This window comes from Myotis brandtii, unplaced genomic scaffold, assembly GCF_000412655.1.
Source record: "Myotis brandtii unplaced genomic scaffold, ASM41265v1 scaffold4, whole genome shotgun sequence".
Lineage (NCBI taxonomy): Eukaryota > Metazoa > Chordata > Mammalia > Chiroptera > Vespertilionidae > Myotis > Myotis brandtii.
The window spans coordinates 7,031,376-7,050,353 of NW_005365371.1; the positions used below are offsets into that span (position 1 = coordinate 7,031,376).

Genomic DNA, 18,978 nt, shown 5'->3' on the forward strand with positions numbered 1-18,978 from the left:
GTCTGCCCCCTGGTGGTCAGTGTGTGTCATAGTGACCAGTCATTCCCAGTTGTTCTGCTGTTAGGGTCAATTTGCATATTACCCTTTTATTATATAGGATAGAGGCCTGGTGCATGGGTGGGAGCCGGCTGGTTTGCCCTGAAGGGTGTCCCGGATCAGGGTGGGGGTCCCGCTGGGGTGCCTGGCCAGCCTGGGTGAGGGGCTGAGGGCCGTTTTCAGGCTGGCCATGCCCGTGGGCTGGAAGCAGGTATCTGGGGTTTATTTATCTTCTATAATTGAAACTTTGTAGCCTTGAGCGGAGTTGAGGGCCGGCAGGGCAGGTGGGAAGCTGGGCTTTCTCCATCGCCCAGGGCAACCAAGCCTCCTGGTCGCTCCAGCTCCGTGGCCGCTGCCATCTTTGTGATGGAGTGATGGTTAATTTGCATATTACTCTTTTATTAGATAGGCTTGGAGATAAAATTTTCATTATAGAATTACTTAAAAAAAATTTTAAATCAAGTACCATATTCCAAGTGCTTAGAACAGTGTCAGTCACAAAGAAGTTGCATAACGTTTTAAACTGTTGAAAAAATAATAATAATTTTAGTCATTTAGATACTCTGGGTATTCCTTTTATGAAGTCTTGGAGGTTTTGAATAAATCTCTGGTATATAAAATTAATCAGTATAATGCCATTTTAGAGCTTGAAAGTGGTCCAATTCAATGTCATTTGTTTACAGAAGAGACAAATAACTTAAAAGATGACATTTCTGATATACGGATACATAGCTGGTAGTGAGGAAGCCTGATCCACAAATGGGGAATCCTGATGGAATCCAGTGTTCTTGCCACAGAACTGCTGCTGACTTTCTCACCGTTATCCATCATTAAAGCGGATGTCCCAACAGGCAAGCCTCAGGAAGTCAAGTTAGGGAAATGAATATGTGCCTGACAGTAATATAATTTCTTCCACTCAATTGGTCCAAATGATTGAAGTTTAGCTTTTCACGCAAAACTGAAGTAAATAATAAATTGTTCTATATAAATATTAACACAGAATTCATTATGTTCTCTCAAGAGGAAAGTTGTATAATTGTGTGCAATGCTTGTCTTAGCTTGGTGACACTTGTAATGTCAAAAATCATCCACAGAACAGATAAAAATAATATACTCTAACATCTAAAAGGAAAGGGTTTGTATTTGAGTTAGCTTAAGCTGTGTTTAAGTACTGTTGACACTATTCAGACCTCTTCTACTTATTGGTATCTAAGTAACTGACACCTATACAGAGATGGGCAGTGCCTTCCAGGGATGCCCCAGCTGGGGCAGCATCCCACTCCCTCCAGCTGACAGCGCCCCCTACAGTGGGTGTGGGAAACTGTGTGGACAGCATAGCAGTCTCACCTCTGCCTCCCTGTTTCCTGAGTTATCCTAAGAGATACTGCCTCCACTTCTCTGGACTGCTTTGCACAGGGTCATATCTCAGTTTTTCCACCTCAAGCAAATTCTTCCATCTGATGTACTCAGACAAACAACTTCTTATTAATCATTAACACTCTTTGAGCTCTTACCACAGTAGTCAATACTATCCAAAGGAATAATTAAGGTAACAGTGAACTAAAACAACCCTATAAAATAGATACCCAGTATAATCATCTCCACTTTCAGATGAAGGAAACGAAGTTAAATAAGCTAAATAACGTATAAGTGGCAGCATTGGGATTCCAACAGAGCAGTGTGGCTCCACTCTGCAGATTTCTCCAATGTGAAAACCCACTCATCATAAAGGAGAGGATGACCATTCCATGGTCAATCAAAACATAACCCAGGCATTCACAGACTCTTCCAAAGGAAAGCCACTTACAAGTCGCCTTCAGGGTTGTTGTTTTGCAGACAGGGAAACAGAGGCACAGAGGGGGAAGTGACCCGTTTATGATCTCGTTCTTCCCCAATCTAATCATACATCCTCCAGAAGTGAAGCCTTTGTGCTTTGCCTTAGGTCTGTGAGGGCAGTGGCTGTGCATTATTTTTCCTGGGATTGAAATAGCATAAAACCAATGAGCATATCTACTTCTGCAGATAGGGGGTTGGGTACAGTAGGCATTGGGGGAGGGAAGCAGGAGCATCAAAAGTTGAACTCGAGTCTTTGCTCAGAATTAGTTTGGCTATGACAGCAGCCTCGGCATTTACTGTATTGCGAAGATGTTGGTTTCCTTATATGCTTTCCTTGTGGACTAATATTGAAACGTTGACTCTCAATTGGTAGCAATCAGTTAAGCTGCACAACCTTGTGGAGGATCACAACAAAGTCCAGGTTACAATCACCGTAAAAGGCAAAGGTAAGTGAAATGTGTTCTGCTACCGTTAGCATGATAATATTTCAGGGTGGAATCGGTCTCATTTATTATTATTAGTCCATGAGAAAAAGGCTTTTCTGACTGAACCCAGGACTGGGGCTAAAGTGAGGCAAACAAGGCATCTGAGATGCAAAATTTAAGAAGGCAAGATCATACAAATGCTGACCTGTACCTGCAGGAACTCTGAGAGTGAGAACCTTGTTGAATTTTATACCCTTGCATGGCTCATCCTCATCCCAGCCCAGATTAAACCATTCTTACCCCATGTATGGGTTGCTTCAGATTTCCTCTACCCTCCATATTTCAGTTATTTAAATATTACTGGATAAGCCTTCCTATGGCTTTTTAATTTTACTAACTAACTATTCCAAATAGACCCTGCCTCAGACATTTTGATCTGTTATCCAGAACACAAGCCTGAATGAAACTTGTAGATGGCTGGCTGGACACTGGCATTGGCTCTGGACTTAGTCTGGGCAGTGGGAGGTGGCCATGGCTCTCTGTGAGGAATGAGGAGCTGTGTCTGGGGCAGCAGAAGCTGTCTGCAAGGTTTACACTCGTTCTCATTCAAAGGAAGGAGTGTGCCGCAGGGGGTCAGGAACTCAGCCAAAGAGGGTAAGCAGCAGCAAAAAGGCAGTCATTTCTGTTGACCAATGTCCTTGAATGACTTCTCTGGGCAGAGCACTGTCCCAGGTACTAGGATCAAGCTGAGGTCTTATTGCTGAGCTGGTCCTTTGCTATGGCCCAGGAATCAATTCCCTTGTCCTGGTTCCTGGGAATTTGTGATTGAATGGAAAGGGGCTGGAGCAGGTGAGCACCCTGGGTAGTTCTTGCCAACAGGCTGACATGAGTTTGCAGTCCCTTTCATTTTTAAGTAAAAACAGGAGAAGGTCAGCTAGTCATGGAAACTCTGCTGTTGTGTAGGTGAGCAGGAGCTGGAATCCCGCCTCTTGGTTCCTGGAGATGCCCTCATTCTACCAGGAAAATGCTCATTGCCATGTGATGCTCTTCTGATTGACGGGAGCTGTGTGGTGAACGAAGGCATGCTCACAGGTAGGCAGCTATCATGGAGCTTCTTTTTCCTGTCCAACAACTAGGCTAAGTGTTAGCAAAGCAGACCAGTGTATACACACTGCCTTATACCAGGCCCATGCTAAGCAGTGAGAGAGGGGTGAGGGAGACACAGTATATGCAAATAGGAAACATTTAACAATAAAAGAATCAAGCCATGAGAAATACAAAACTAGAAAAAAAAACTAATACAACATGTGATTAATTAATTGCCTGACGGGTGGCGTGAATAGGATGAGTTGGGTTCTGAGGAGGGTGTGCCACTACACTGTTTGATGCACAATCTCTTCATAAATATGAGAATGGTTTTTATTTTTATCCAAACAAAACACAACCTAAAACTACCAACTCTCACAACTGGCAGGGTGCAAAGATTTTATCCAGCCCTGCTCTCTGTAGCTGGAAATCTGAGTCCCAGGTGTCACTGGGAAGGAGACTGAGTTGTACCTTTGGGGAAAGGCAGTGTAATGGTTCTGTTCTTTAAACATGTGTTTATTTTTTTATTTTTCTAAGAGAGCAGAAGGGAGAGGAAGAGAGAGATGGAAACACCAATGATAGAGAGAAACATCATCTATTGGCTGCCTCCTATATGCCCCATACTGGGGATTGAGCACACAACCCAGGCATGTGTCCTGACTGGGAATAGAACCAGTAAACTCTTGGTATATGGGATGATGCTCAATCCACTGGGCAACACTGGCCAGCAATAGTTCTGTTCTTTAGAATCATATTTCTAGATGATCTCACTGAACAGAAAGCCAGTTTTCTAGTTATGATTTAAATTGTCCTTGTTCTCATTTGTATTTTGTAAAGTCTACTTGAATTTGTGTAATTAGTAAAGCACTATTTGCAAAATATTCCTTAGGCAAACTCTCTCTCTCTCTCTCTCTCTCTCTCTCTCTCTCACACACACACACACACACACACACACACACACACACACACACACACAGAACATCCTAATGAGAGAAGAAGAGATTCTACAGCAGCACAGAAATAGAAACTATTTGTCTTTTGTGCTTACAAATTGTTGCATTTTTCTGTTTCCAAATTGCTAAAGACAGGAAAACACACACACACACACACACACACACACACACACACACACACGCACACACACACACGCACACACACTTCTTAACATCACCTAAATGTAAAGGGAGTCATTATCTATTCCTAAATTGTTCAACACAAGCTGATTTCAAATTAAAAATGAGTCTGCTTAATTTAAAATTGAGAGAAGAAAATGTGGTAAACACAAATATATTCAGTGTAATTGCAAAATATCCCTTTAATGTGCTGAAATTTAACTTTCTTATAATGACAGTGATGAGGTTTGCATGTTAATCATATCCTTCATCCGGGATGTTGCCATAGTACCCACTGTGCAAACCTTAAGCCCAAGAACTGTCCTCCTCATTCCAAGGCAGTGACTGTCACATTTCCCAGCAGCCTGCCCATGAGGAATGGCTTCCCTCATTGGTGACAGAGAGCCTGGTTGTGAAAAAACAAGGTAGGGTGGAAAGCAGTATTTACTCGCCTGGGTCTGAATCGGTGTGGAGTTCTTGCCTGGATTCTGAGGAAAACTCAGAGAGTTCCAGAGAAGTAGAAATGGTAAACAAAACTCTCCTTCAATAAATGTGCAAAATTGACCTGAAGTCACCTTAAATAGTAAATGACTTTTCCTAGGGTCTTTTTCTAAAAAAAATAAAGTCACCAGCATTAATATCTATATAACTTAAGTACTGATACAAGTAAATTTCAGAGACAGACACATAAAACAGAAATATTGCTTTCTCATTCATTGCTTCAAAAAGAGCTAAGTACCACCATGCTCTAAATACTTGATCACACAGCCTACATAGATCTTTCCACTCATGTACATATTTGTGGAAAGGATGCTGATTGAACAAACAGATTAGGGTTAACTTCCTGAAAGTGAAAATGTATTCCTAGAACATTGGTCTACAAATGTGACTCAGGTAGTTTCCCCCATTTGCAAAATAGACCTTTACATATATAGAAGTCTTTATTTTATGTAAGAACAGCAAATACTCCTAGCATCTTCATACATTTTACAAATAACTTTTATATATCACTTCACTGTGGCATAAAACAAATTGACTAGGAACTATTATAATACCCAATTTACAGATGAGGAAATTGAAATGAAAAGATACTAGGGCTGCTCAGCTAGCAAGTGAGAGAATTAGACATGGAATTGGCATTTGTTCTCAGTCAGAAGGGGCCATAGGAGTGAGGAGGAGGATTCTAAGGTGAGCAAAGCTGCTGCTGTGATTTTTTTGTGATTGCCTCATCTCCTTTTTCCCTCAGTTGGGTATTCCCATCCATAGCACATGCCTGTTGTAAGATCTTCCTCCTCCTCATCTCCTTAGCCTCATCCTATTGCATTAAGCTCAACTAAGCAAGAAGCTTCACTTTATTTTATAGCTACATGTAATTATTATTTTGGTTCCAAATTCTGCCACCCTTGGAAGTGTGCTTTGTGAAGTACCTGGGATAAATCAAACAGTTGTCCCCATGAATTTGAGGTCCTTCAGATCATAGTCTGGCTGCTGATGTTGTGCAAGGCATTGAGGAAGGGGATCTAGTCTAGGGCAGCCCATCCTTTCTGGTGCCCCCACTTCACTCTGGGCTTGGGAAATGTCCCAGGCTTATCTACCTGGAAAAGGAAGCAGATCCAGGTGTCTTTGGCTCTCGGTTTCCACAATCTAAGTTTCCTTTGGATTTCCTTTCAGCTGCCTTTCCAGGGATTTTTATTTAGCTAGCAGAGTAGTAGTAATTGTGAAGTAGCTGGTATAAATCAAACAGTTATCCCCATGAATTTGAGGTCCTTCAGATCCTAGTCTGGCTGCTGATGTTGTGCAAGGCATCGAGGAAGGGGATCTAGTCTAAGGCAGCCCATCCTTTCTGGTGCCCCCACTTCACTCTGGGCTTGGGAAATGTCCCAGGCTTATCTACCTGGAAAAGGAAGCAGATCCAGGTGCCTTTGGCTCTCGGTTTCCACAATCTAAGTTTCCTTTGGATTTTCTTTCAGCTGCCTTTCCAGGGATTTTTATTTAGCTAGCAGAGTAGTAGGAGAAAGGGGAAAGCTTTGTTCTTACTCTCTAAAATTTATGATCAAACTTATGAGTGACCTTTGAAACCAAAAAACTAGTTATCTACTCCTCTGTCCTTTATTTCCTGCCTCTTGAGACAATGGTGCCTTTTAAGATCTAGCTCCTCACAAAGCAGTCAAGAGGCAAAAGGGAATACCATGGGGGAAATCCTATCAACATTTTAAAAATTTCTCTTGGCAAAATAGCTGACTTTTCTTAGTTCTTATATGTATTAGACCAGGGGTGGGCAAACTTTTTGACTCGAGGGCCACAATGGGTTCTTAAACTGGACTGGAGGGCCGGAACAAAAGCATGGATAGAGTGTTTGTGTGAACTAATATAAATTCAAAGTAAACACAACTATATAAAGGTGGGAGAACCTAAGGCCTAGAGAGAGTGAGTAATTTGCTTAAGGTCACAAGGCTTAGAGGTGGTGGTGCTGATATTTAAATTCCTTTGTGTATTTGTTCATTCATTTCACAAAGGTTTTAGTAGCCCTGATGCTGGGGATACAGCAGGGAACAAGGCAGATAAGATTTCGGCCCTCCTGGAGCTGACATTATAGTGGGAGACAGAAAATATGAAAATAGGTAAATGACATAAGTTTCCAACAGTTGAAAGTTTTATGAAGAAAATAAAACACTTAAACCCAGACATTTTGACCTCAGAACCTGTGCTTATAACTTCTGCCTCCTCATTCTCTTAGGAATAATTGGGGTGGGAGGAGGGGAAGGAGGAGGAGTAGTCACTCTGCCACAATTCCCTTCCTTCTCCATCAACTTATTAGAACTACTGATTTCTTTGAAAGGCATGTGAGGGAAGTATGCATGATCCAAGTTAGACACCTCAGAATTTCCCTAAGTGATTACTTCACATTTATATTCTGTCAGACAAGCTTAAAATCAGTTGGTAGGTCCAATATTTTTCTCTCTTCTTCCTTTTCTCCTCTCACCCCCTTTTTCTTTTCTTTTCTTTATTCTTTTGTTTATCCATTAACTCTATAAAGATTAAAAAATGCCTACTATGTATCAGGCCCTGTGTTGTGTGCTGATCACTAAGACAAATGTCCTGCCTTCAAATAGTTTATAGCCCAATGGTCCCAGCAATGTAAACAGACAAGGACGTGGCATTTCAAGCACTGTCACCATGCAGAGGCTCACTGGCGACAAGGGAGAGAACCTCCCATCTCAGCACCCAGGACCTCCAGGTCCTGGAAGCCAACTGAACTGCTAACAGTGAGTGTAACTTCCTTCTGACACCCTCTCTAGCCATGTCCAAACTTTTCTAGGAGGAACTATTCTTTCTTGGGATTCTGGGAAAGTCCAAGCACTCCTTATTAATATGTGAACAGAGTAAAAGAGATTTTAAAATCATCTCTGTGTACAATCATCTGATTTGAATCTTATCTATGGAACCTGTATCCAATGACTTCCATTTCTAGTGATTGAATAGCTGGCTGTCTGTTTCCCATACTGTTGGTTGTGTGTGCAGAAACTATCCTATCTAATAAAAGACAAATAGGGTAATTAACCGTACCTCCGATACGCTTCCCATTGGCTAATCAGGACAATATGCAAATTAACTGCCAACCAAGATGGTGGTTAACTGTCAACAAAGATGGCGGCTAATTTGCATACTGCAGGCAGGGTGGGACAGCGCCATCCCGCCTGCCTAAATATATAAATATATAAAAGCCTAATATGCAAAGTGTCCCCTCAGGAGTTTGACCAATTGGGAGTTTGATCACTCGCTATGACATGCACTGACCACTAGGGGGCAGCGCAGAATAAAGGAAGGACCTGACCCTACCCATGCACGAATTTTGTGCACTGGGCCTCTAGTTAATTATAAATTGTGAATTAATATTCTGTGATCCAAAGGCAGAGAAACATTTGTAATTCTCTAAGTATCTGCCTTTGCAAAGGTTGATTTAAAAACAATGTGACACAGCAATTTGGAGATTTGCCAAGAGATTATTTTTACAAAACCATTTAGAATGCAACTGATAAATCCACACAATGGATAGATGTCATAATTGTTCTAAAGAAATGACTTAGGGACAGTGCTTGGTATAGGGTTCATGGATCTTCCAAGTGGATGAACACATCCACTTGTAGCAGGGTGATGCACCCCAACTCTGGCACCAGGGGCCCTCCCAGCCTTTGCCCTATGTATCTCTTCATCTGACTGTTCTTCTCTATCCTTTAACATATCCTTTAATAAGCTGGTAAATGTAAGTGTTTGCCTGAGTTCTGTGAGCCACTTAGCAAATTAATCAACTCCAAGGAGAGGGGTAGTGGGAGCCGCAGGTTTATTGGTCAGAAGCACAGGTGACAACACAGATTTCTAATTGGCATCTGAAGTGAGGTGGGAGCAGTCCTGTGGGACTGAGCCCTCAACCTGTGGGATCTGATGCTATCTCTAGGTAGATAGTGTCAGAATTGAGGTAGATTGTAGGACAACCAGCAGGCATCACAAAATTGCTTCTTGTGGGGTCAGAAGTGTTGTATGGTAGTAGTGTGAGAGTAAAGGATAAACATAGGAGGAAGGACTGGAGGGTTGTTGTTGTTTTTTTAATTCAAGGCAGATTGTGGTTGAGAACTTATTAATAAAAAAAGATTTATTAGTCCCACTGTAGCCTCAGATCATCCAGAGAATGTGTTTGTACTCCAAAGAGCTAAACAATTCACAGCTTATCCATTGTTAATGCAACTACCATGAGTCAGACAGAGATTACTAGTGAAATCAGTGGGACCTAGATGCAAGAAGAGTTCCAGACTGACTGGGTGAGGTGCATTCACAAGGAAAAAGCATCAGGACTCAGAGAATGATTCTATGAAAGAGTAGAGCAGAGTATGGGAAGAGGAAGAATTAAACATGACTTAGAGGTTATAAAACTGATTTAGCAAAAGAGTGGTACCATAAAGAAATAGGAAAGCCAAGAGGAAGTTTAAGGATGAAGATATTGATATGGACTTCAGATATGATGAGATGGAGATGCTAGTGGGATGTCCAGGTTGGGATGGACAGCCCACGATTGGGATAAGAGCCCAGGAGAGAGGCTACTTACTTGTCTGGCTCCCCGAGCTTTAGGAGGGCAGGGTTTCTGTTTGTCTTGTTCATCATTATATGCCCAGCACTTAGAACAGTGCCTGGCACAGAGTAAGCACTTAAAAATAGTTGTTGAATGAATGGATAAATGGGCAGATGAATGGGTGAATGAGAGGCAAATAATAATAACTATGTACATGTTTTTTGCTCCTTTATTGCCTAGAATAGTGTTGGGCTTAAAGAACACTTGGGGGAATGATTGTGATGACTCTTTTCGCTAAAATAGGCTGTTTTTAAAATTATAACTAGGTCAGATGTTGGAAATATAGGAAGAACTTAAAAAAATATTTGAAATAGAATCAAGTGTCCCACATTTTGTATCCTGTATCCCTAAGAACAGTCACCTGACTCAAGGGATGAGCATTCAGACCCGATTAAGCTGTGGTCTGTATACTTTCTTGAAACTGGCAAGCACCAGCTCTAAATAACTCGAGTTCACACAAAATCAACAAAATACAATCTTCTTTAGGAGAAAGTATACCCGTTACAAAGATGCCATTGCCCCATATGGAGAATACAATGCCCTGGAAATCCCACAGCTCAGAGGACTATCGGAAACATGTTCTTTTCTGTGGCACAGAAGTGATCCAGGTCAGGCCCGCTGGGCAGGGGCCAGTAAGAGCAGTGGTTTTGCGAACAGGTGAGTCAATTCCACTTTTGTAAGTTTAGTCTATGATTGAAGGTGGGGGAATTGGATTTGGGGGAATCTTGTTTGTGATTATGAAGTTTGCCACATTCCAGTAATAACAGCCACACTCATTTTCAGTCAGGCCCTTATTATTCTAAGTTGCCACCATTTTTCAACTGAACGGTTCATTGTTAAAACCCTTGTAGATGATGAATCAAACACAGGGATAAAGTATATTTCCTCAAAGGCAAAAGTGTGTTCTTGGTTTTTCTTGTGTCCTTCGGCTTCTTGTCTTCTCTTCTCTCCACCCACTCTGAGTACCAAGAAAACAGTTTCAACCACTATCACTTGAGAGCATTTTTCTTTCAAAGAGTTGCTTGCTCGGCTATTAAGATCCCTGCTGGATATCTCCACCTGGTTGCCCCATAGACACTTCAAAGTCAAGGCATTTAAACGTGATCTCGTTCTCCTCTAGCACTTCTTTCTGTTGACAACATCACCATCTGGTAGAGTCTTCATGTTTATCTTAACTCTTCACTTTCTCCAATACCAAATAGGGCACCACATCCTGTCCACTTCACAAATACATCCTGAGCCCTGTCTCCCTCTCCTTCACCCCCATTGTGTCCAGGCCTTCACCATATCCTGTCTAAACCATTACAACAGAAACATTTCTTAACTGTTGCTTTCAACTTTGTCTCAAATACTTTTCCTTATATTTTGTTCAACCTTTCTCTAACCTATTCCTCAATCTGTCACCAAGTCACATCTATAAAACATAACTTGAAGCAACTTATGCACATCATGCTTAAAGACTTTTCAAGATATTAGAATTAGTCCCAATCTTTCACATGACATCACACGGCGAACACCTTCCATGATCTGTCCCAGCTCTGGTGTTCACCCCTGACCTGTATTTCTGCCACCTGACATAGTCACAGACCTAAAATGCACCTTGCACTTTACCTCTCTACTACTACCTGATTTTTTTCAAATTAAAAAAAAAATTTTTGTTCAAACTATTCAGTGGGCAGGAGAACATCTCTTGACCTGCTGACAAGCAGAAGCCAAAAAGGGTAGAGATCATGAAAACCACCTGATTTGAGCTTGTAAAGTGCTAAGGCAGTGGTTCTCAACCTTGGCTGCACATTAGAATCACCTGGGAATCTTGTTAAAATCCTGATTTCTGGGCCTCATCCTCCGGAAATTCTGTTTCTTTGTTACTAATGATTCTAATGTGCAGCCAAGGTTGAGAACCACTGTGCTAAGGTAACAGGTTACAGGAAACTGCCCCTTTTCTCCAAAGCCTGAAAAGCCATGTTTCAGGAGACCAGGTATCCATTAAGTAGTGGGATTAAGGCATGTTTTATATTTATAATACTGACTCATATCTAGAATGTATAGTAGTCAACCTTAGATATTAATAACTTAGATATTAATGAGTATCTACTAAGTGCTATGCACTGAGGACTCTATAGAAAAAAAAATTGTGAGGTATTCCTTGTCTTTAAGGAAGATTTATGGTGTGGTGAGGGACACAGATGGATTTATAGCTAACTCAAACAAAGAGCAGTGTAGATGTCTTTGACCAAGTGTTATAGGCATTCCAAAAAGCAGAGGGATTATTTTTGATATGAACTATAAAAGTAGGACTGAAAACATTAATTCGATGAAGTGGCATTTTGAGCCACGCCTGATAGGAAGGATTTAGCCAATCATATCAGAGAGCTGAAAAGACATGTTAATTTACATCTGAAAAACACAAAGGAAGGAAAGCACAGGGGTCTTCTGGGACCAGTGAGCAGTTGAGAGATAAGTCTAGCAAGGAAGGGGTGGAGCAGCTTTAAGGGGACCTCAAATGCCATGCCTAGTTATGTGAACTTTATTCTAAAAAGTGGGTGTTCTGGAAGGTTTTTGAGCTTAAAAATGACATGATCAGAGGCATATATATTTAAGAAGTTACTTGCCTTGTGCATTGTTTTTCTCTTAATTTTCTATTATTTTCAATACATATTTGGTCTAAAACTGCAATGTGAGCTACTGACACAGTGACTCGCAAAGAAAGAGAAACCAAGCAGGGCTATGGGAATGCTACTTCTTGTGCCCAGCGAATTGTGAGGAGAATAAATGTAAATACACTGTTAGGTCACAGCAATGTTGTTTTCATTCCATAGTCAAATGACCCTCCTAACCAATTTTTTTTTCTACCCCCTAACATCCTCCCCTCCCCCCTGCCCCGCCGGCACCGCCCTCCTAACCAATTCTTAATTCAATACAAACCATTTTTGGTTTGGGGAAACTAAAGGGACCTTCCTCTGCCTGTAATTATCTTCATGCAGGTTACAATACAGCCAAAGGGGACTTGGTGAGATCCATCCTTTACCCCCGGCCTCTGAACTTCAAACTCTACAGTGATGCCTTCAAGTTCATCGTGTTCCTGGCCTGTATTGGAGTTGTGGGTTTTTTCTATGCCCTTGGTGTGTATATGTATCACAGAGTAAGTACTGAGGGTAAGGGTTTTTAATAGTATAGTTTTCTCAAGGAGTTTGACTTACCACTGAGTCCTGTTATTCTGTGAATCAATGCTGTCCAACAGAGCTTGCTTAGATGATGAAAATATTGTATGCAGTATAGACACTGTCTAGTTTGGTAGCCCTTAACCATGCATGCTTATTGAGCACTTGAAATATGGCTAGTGTAACCGAGGCAGTGAATTTTATATTTTATTTTATTTTCATTAATCAGCCATTTGTGGTTAGTAAAAATTATATTAGATGGTGCAGCTACAAAAAGTTGCTCCTTTCACCACTTAGATGGGGATAAGAAGTTACTGCATTGGTGATACCCAAGCCAAATAGCTTCAGAGAAAATACATATTTCTTAAGCCTGATGTGATGGGGAGGATTTCGTTAATCAGATCAGAGAGCAGGAAGGCCATACTAATTAGAGTGAGCAAATACAAAAGAAGAAATGCACACGGGCCTTCTGGCACCAGCAAGCAATTAAGAGATTAAGTCTAGCAAGGTAGAAAGAGATCAGATTGAAGGAGATCCTGAATGTCATGCCTAGAAATATGGATTATTTGTGAGTGTTGACATATTTGAGGGTGTACTCTGTCCAGGGAATACTTAACATACCATGCAGGCAATGGTTGGCCCTGTGTTTTGTTAGGTTCTGAGATGAAATTCAATGTCTACTTTTACAGAGCTGCATGCTGCATGGATTCCCACTTCCTTTTAAGCTTCAGGGTGTCTGTTTCATTTGAATGTCTCTCTCTTCATAGTTGTGATAGCTGGAGAGGGAAAGGTTGTCACAATGATCTCTGAGGTCCTTTCTGGTCCTGAGAGTCTGATACTCTTGTGAGCTATGGCATCTTTTCTGTGAGACATCTGAGATCTTAACAGTGTAGGCTCCAAGGAAAGAAGAAAAAAATGTGAATAAACAGATTCAAACGTGGGTATGAAACTGAGTGGAGGTGTCCTAGTTACAATGCCCCAACTGGTAGCATCAAGTACATTCTCTGTGTGTGTTGGAGGGGGAGAGGGGTGAATATTATGGGCAGAGACACGGTCTTAAGAATAACTAGGCGATGTTCATGCTCTCATTTGATCTCTGATAGTCCTTTCAATCTGAAGTAAGACTCCATGGAGCACGTCTGGAGGAGGCCAGGGCATATTGGCAGGAGTAGAATGGACCCTGAAAGAATGAGACAGACTGTCAAACCCCGGGGGGCTGAACTTTGAGGCAGGATACCAGTTTCAAATGGGAGTAGGAGTGTTCAGCAGGAAAACAGGCACAAGACCCTGTCCTGAGACCGGGAGGTGCTGGCAATGATGGGGAAGGAAGGTTTTTTGGGCAGGACTCAACATCTAATATGCACCAAAGCAACAAGGCTAATTACAGACCCCATCTTCTTGGGGTCAAAACCTATGGTGCTGTTGACCTCCTTTATGTGCACTGGTTCAAGATTAGACAAGGCCGAGTCCTTACAGTCAAAACTCCTCTGTGGCTGTGGGAGGGAAAAGCAGGCAATTATGGATTTTGCAATAAACTGAGATTGGACCAAAGATGTATCTAGCAGCCATTGCTACTGAATTTGAAGCTGTGATTTCAGTACTCAAAAGAGGACTTTATGGTCAAACTTATGGTTCATTTTTAAAAAAATAACACCTAGGCAAGGTTGGAGAGGATTGAGCCATTATATCTAGGGCATGTGAAAAATAAAACAAACCACCCCATGACTTGATCTTGGCCCTGCCCTTACCAGCCTGTGAATTTCTTCAGATCTGCCTGGAATCTTGACTCCAGGAGAACTGGCTTGTTAGTAAAACACATTGGTACGCATTTGTGCCTTGGAGTTGGATCAACTAGAGTTCAGATCCTCATCATTTAACTAACATGAGGCCTTGAAGAAGTTAATTTTTAAGCCTTGGTTTCCTCACTTATTAAGTGATTAAGAAAAAATAATGGTATATACGTCATGAGGTCATTGTGGAGTAACTAAGCGATGTGTGTGTGCCCGTCTCAGAGTGTGTGTCCAGTGAGGGACAGCTATTTTCATTATTGGCTTCCCTATAGCAGATAATATTTGCTGAGATCTTGGCAAAATATTGGTCATAGCTTTTAGCAAGTTATCATTGATTCAGTGTGTGTGCTGAGCACCTCCTCTGTGTCAGAAACTGTGCTAAACTCTCTATCAAGAGATGAATAAGATAAATTCAAAGATGAGTAAGCTACAGCTGCTGTACCCAAGGTGTTTGTGGGCTAGAGGGGGAGAGAGGTTTATAATCCAAGAGTCAGGCCACTGTGTAAAATATAACTCTAGACTAGTCCCAGTGCCCTGGTAGACCAGAGGGTGTATGGATGGGCCGAGAAGGGCTAGGCACTCTGAGTGGAAGGAATGCTATGTGGAGAGAAACCGAGGCAGGAAAGGTCATGGAGGGTGTGGGGTGAGGACCAGAGTCTCCTGTGTTCTGCAGTGGAAGGCAATTTATTCATTCATTGAGTACAGCCAAGAGAACCCTCAGCCCCACTGAGAGAGCCAGTTCGGTAGGAATCTTCTGAGTCATTAGAGCTCCTGTGTTGGGGGATACAGTGCCAGGAAGGGTGCCAGCCTGCTTGGCTGGGCTAACCTGTGTGTCCCTCCCCTCCCCAGGTCTCACCAAGACGTACCATAGCCATGGCCCTGCTCCTCTTCACCGGAACTGTCCCTCCAGTGCTGCCAGCTGCCCTGACCACAGGCATCATGTATGCACAAAAGAGGCTGAAGAAAAAGAAAATCTACTGTATCTCCCCACAGAGAATCAATATGTGCGGACAAATAAACCTCGTGTGCTTTGACAAAGTATGAACTAAACTTTGCAGTTTGGCAATTGATGATTTTAGAGCTGGGAAGAGCCTCAGAGAATGTCTAGTCCGGCGCCCTCATTTTTACAGATGGGAGCACTGAGGCCAGAGAAGGCCACATAGTGAGCTCATGTGAGATCATGTTTTAGAAGCCTGCTGTGCTGAGACCCAAGGAAGTGGGTCAGCCATCACTCATGAATTTCTTTCCTGTGAAATTTAATACTTTGGGTCCCTGTTTTGAGTTTCTAAACAATCTCTTACTGTAGTAACATAGATATGACTGCTTTTTCAGGCAAAAAAAAATATGAGGGACATTTTGATTCTCTGAAGTGCTTTGTCCTGAGCTGAAGTGAGCATATTCATATCTCTGCCTCATAGCTTCACTGCTCTAATGCAATGGCCTGGCTTGTTCCCTCAGTGGTGTCTTCAGTTCATTTGCATTTGAATAATTGATAAAGGCTTGACCACTTTTTAATTAACCCACTTTGGCAGAGGGCCCCATAATGAGATGTTCCTAGCTCTTGAGAAGTTCATGGTCTAGCTGTGGAAGCAGGTAAATGAAAGTGAAGATGATGATAATGCAGTGAGATGCATGCTTAATGCAGGTATGAGTGGAGCATAGAGGTGCAGTTACCTGGCACAGGTGGGAGGTCATCTCTGAGCTGGGTTTTGGTTGTTAGATAGAATGGGCCCTAGGCTCAGAGCCAAGCAGCTAAGAAACATAAGGATGTGAGGGCCTATAGCACAGGAGGATAAATTTCACTGGGGTGTGGCTGGAATGTGGGCTGTTTGGTAGGGAATGTAGCTGGAGAGGAGGGGCCCAATTGTTCAGAGCCTGATGTACCAAGCTAAGGAGTAGGGCCTTGTCATGAAGCGAATGGCAGTCCTTCCCATTTTTTTAAAAAAGACCAGTAACATTTTTTTAAAATATATATTTTATTGATTTTTTACAGAGAGGAAGGGAGAGGAATAGAGAGTTAGAAACATCGATGAGAGAGAAACATAGATCAGCTGCCTCCTGCACACCTCCTACTGGGAATGTGCCCGCAACCAAGGTACATGCCCTTGACCAGAATCGAACCCAGGACCCTTCAGTCCGCAGGCCGACGCTCTATCCACTGAGCCAAACCGGTCAGGGCCAGTAACATTTTTATAGGTGTGTTTTAGTTATTCCAATGGGGGCATTTGATAAGAAGGGATAGAAGGGAGATAGGGTTGAAGCAGGAGGTTATCTGGGGGTAACTGAAGAGCATGCTCATTGTCCTAGACACTGAGGTCAAGAATGGAGAGTAGAGGACAAACTGGAGAGACAGGACCAGGCTTGACAAGTCTTCATCCCCAATTGGAAGTGGCATAGCTCTTAGATTGCTTTAGTTCTATTCTCTTTCAGCTTCCTTTGGTAAAGGAAATCCTCTATTGCCATCAGTGAGGAACCAGTAGGGTTAACTTAACAGTAGCTTCCTTTTAGATTCAGGGCCAGATAACAGCCCTTTGGACATTTTCTGATAGGGACTCCCATAACTTACCCCAGCAACATCATTACTGTTTAAAATATAGGAGGGGGATTTATAAAATATGTTCATTATATTTGGCCATTTCTAGAACTAATTTTACACAGGGTGTTTATCTTACTTCCTATGTAAAGCTTTTCCCTCCTGATCCTCATGTGCTTCTTTGCTAGTCTGTGTTAAGGACCACTCCTCAGCAAGCTTGGCCAAACTCCTGGTGGCATGACGTCATGTGATAGTGTCAAGGAGTCCTGATTGGGAGTTAGCAAAATCAGAAATCGAATCCTGAATTTAGACTAACTTTCTGCATGACTTTTTCGATAAGATTATCTTTAAGTTTCTTTCTAGCTCTCACATTATAAAGCTCTACCAGCACGATGTTGGAATAAAAGCACTCTACAATTAATTGAATTATTGAATTTCCATCTAGGGCTGTTTCAATTTAGGAGATATTTACCACTGGGCTTCTGAGTACACTTGTTCTCATGTGTATCTCCAGTTAATGTTGGTTTGTTGTAAGTTCTTGAAAACAAGTTCCCCCTTTTCTATTCAATTCAGCCCAAGCCTGGGCTAATATTTATGCCAAGAAGTTTTCTTTATCTATTTTATTCTCTTTAGAATCTCAGCTATAATTTAGGTTTCTTTCTATTTTATGGTCAGCTTTATTGTATTATGGTCATTTTCACGCAGATAAATAACATGGTACCATTTCTATTTGCTGCCGTACCATCTCTATTTTCGTGTTCAAAATATTGATGCTTAAAAACATAATCTAATCACCAGAAAAACATCTCAGTTTGGATTAAGTTGCTAAGTCTTTTTGAAATGGAACAACTCAAGGGGATTTGGAAACACATAGGTTGTGTTTCTTATAAAATGCAGGAGGGAAATGAAGCAAATAGCTTTTCTTGTTTTTGCCCTTCAAGAAATAACTCACACAGGCATGTTAGCTTTCTATAAAGTCCAAATGAATGAATACAACAAAGATTCCTTAATTCTTTAATCTAAAAATCAGTATGGGCTTTGTCTTTCCATATACTTTGCCAAATTTATTTACCATTTGTCATCTAGTGGAAGACTCTAGATGACTGGATTCTGGCTCTTTCTTTCTTATTTACAGGCCATTGTGTCCTAAGGCTGCTCTGGTCACCTGTAGCCTGAGACTGTGTCTACCTATTTACTCAGTTGTAAGAATTGAAAGCATTGTGATCACTTCACTGTAAAGTACTGTGCTAATGTGATGTGCTGTAATGATAGAAGATGTTGTTTAGTAGAAAACTGAAAATTCAGTGTCTTATACAGAGATGACTTTTAAAAAGTACATCAGAGACCTGGGTGTCAGTGTTGAAACAGGATATTCCCCAACACTTGGTAGTACTCTGCTTTGCTTTGATAATGTTGACACAACGGTGGTTAGCTCCTTACTCTTAATGGGTGTTAAGCAGGCCTAAAGCTGTTGGTAGCCAGCTCTTTACTCTGAATGGATATTAAGCAGGCCTAAAGCTGTTAGCCTACGTACTGAAGACATTGGGATATGTAGTTCATGACCAACTGTGAAACAATGAGCAAATTAAAAGTGCTATGATTGTCCTCAGTTCTGTTTTGAATTCTGTTACATTTTCTGATAAATACTCTCCCATAATACAGCAAATCAAATCTTCCAACTATTTTCCTCTTGACCTAACAATAAAGCCCATTCATGGACATTCATTAATATTCATTTAGCACTTCGTTGCTCTTTTTAGTCTCAAAGCCCTTTATCAACATTTTACTATCAATCTGGAAAGTCACCATATCACCCATATTTTAGGAAATTGTGTGAACCAGATGGCAGACTGTGAACTAAATAGTCTTAAAAA

General features: G+C 41.6%; 1 protein-coding gene across 1 annotated transcript in view; it reads left to right on the forward strand.

Moving 5' to 3' along the window:
- ATP13A5 (ATPase type 13A5) overlaps nucleotides 1–18,978 on the forward strand; it is a 106,977-nt gene that overhangs the window by 37,113 nt on the left and 50,886 nt on the right. The window contains exons 8-12 of the mRNA XM_005873204.2: nucleotides 2,246–2,318; nucleotides 3,261–3,389; nucleotides 10,107–10,277; nucleotides 12,605–12,762; nucleotides 15,421–15,609. Coding sequence (XP_005873266.1) covers nucleotides 2,246–2,318; nucleotides 3,261–3,389; nucleotides 10,107–10,277; nucleotides 12,605–12,762; nucleotides 15,421–15,609 — 720 coding nt within the window. The remainder of the gene's footprint in view (nucleotides 1–2,245; nucleotides 2,319–3,260; nucleotides 3,390–10,106; nucleotides 10,278–12,604; nucleotides 12,763–15,420; nucleotides 15,610–18,978) is intronic.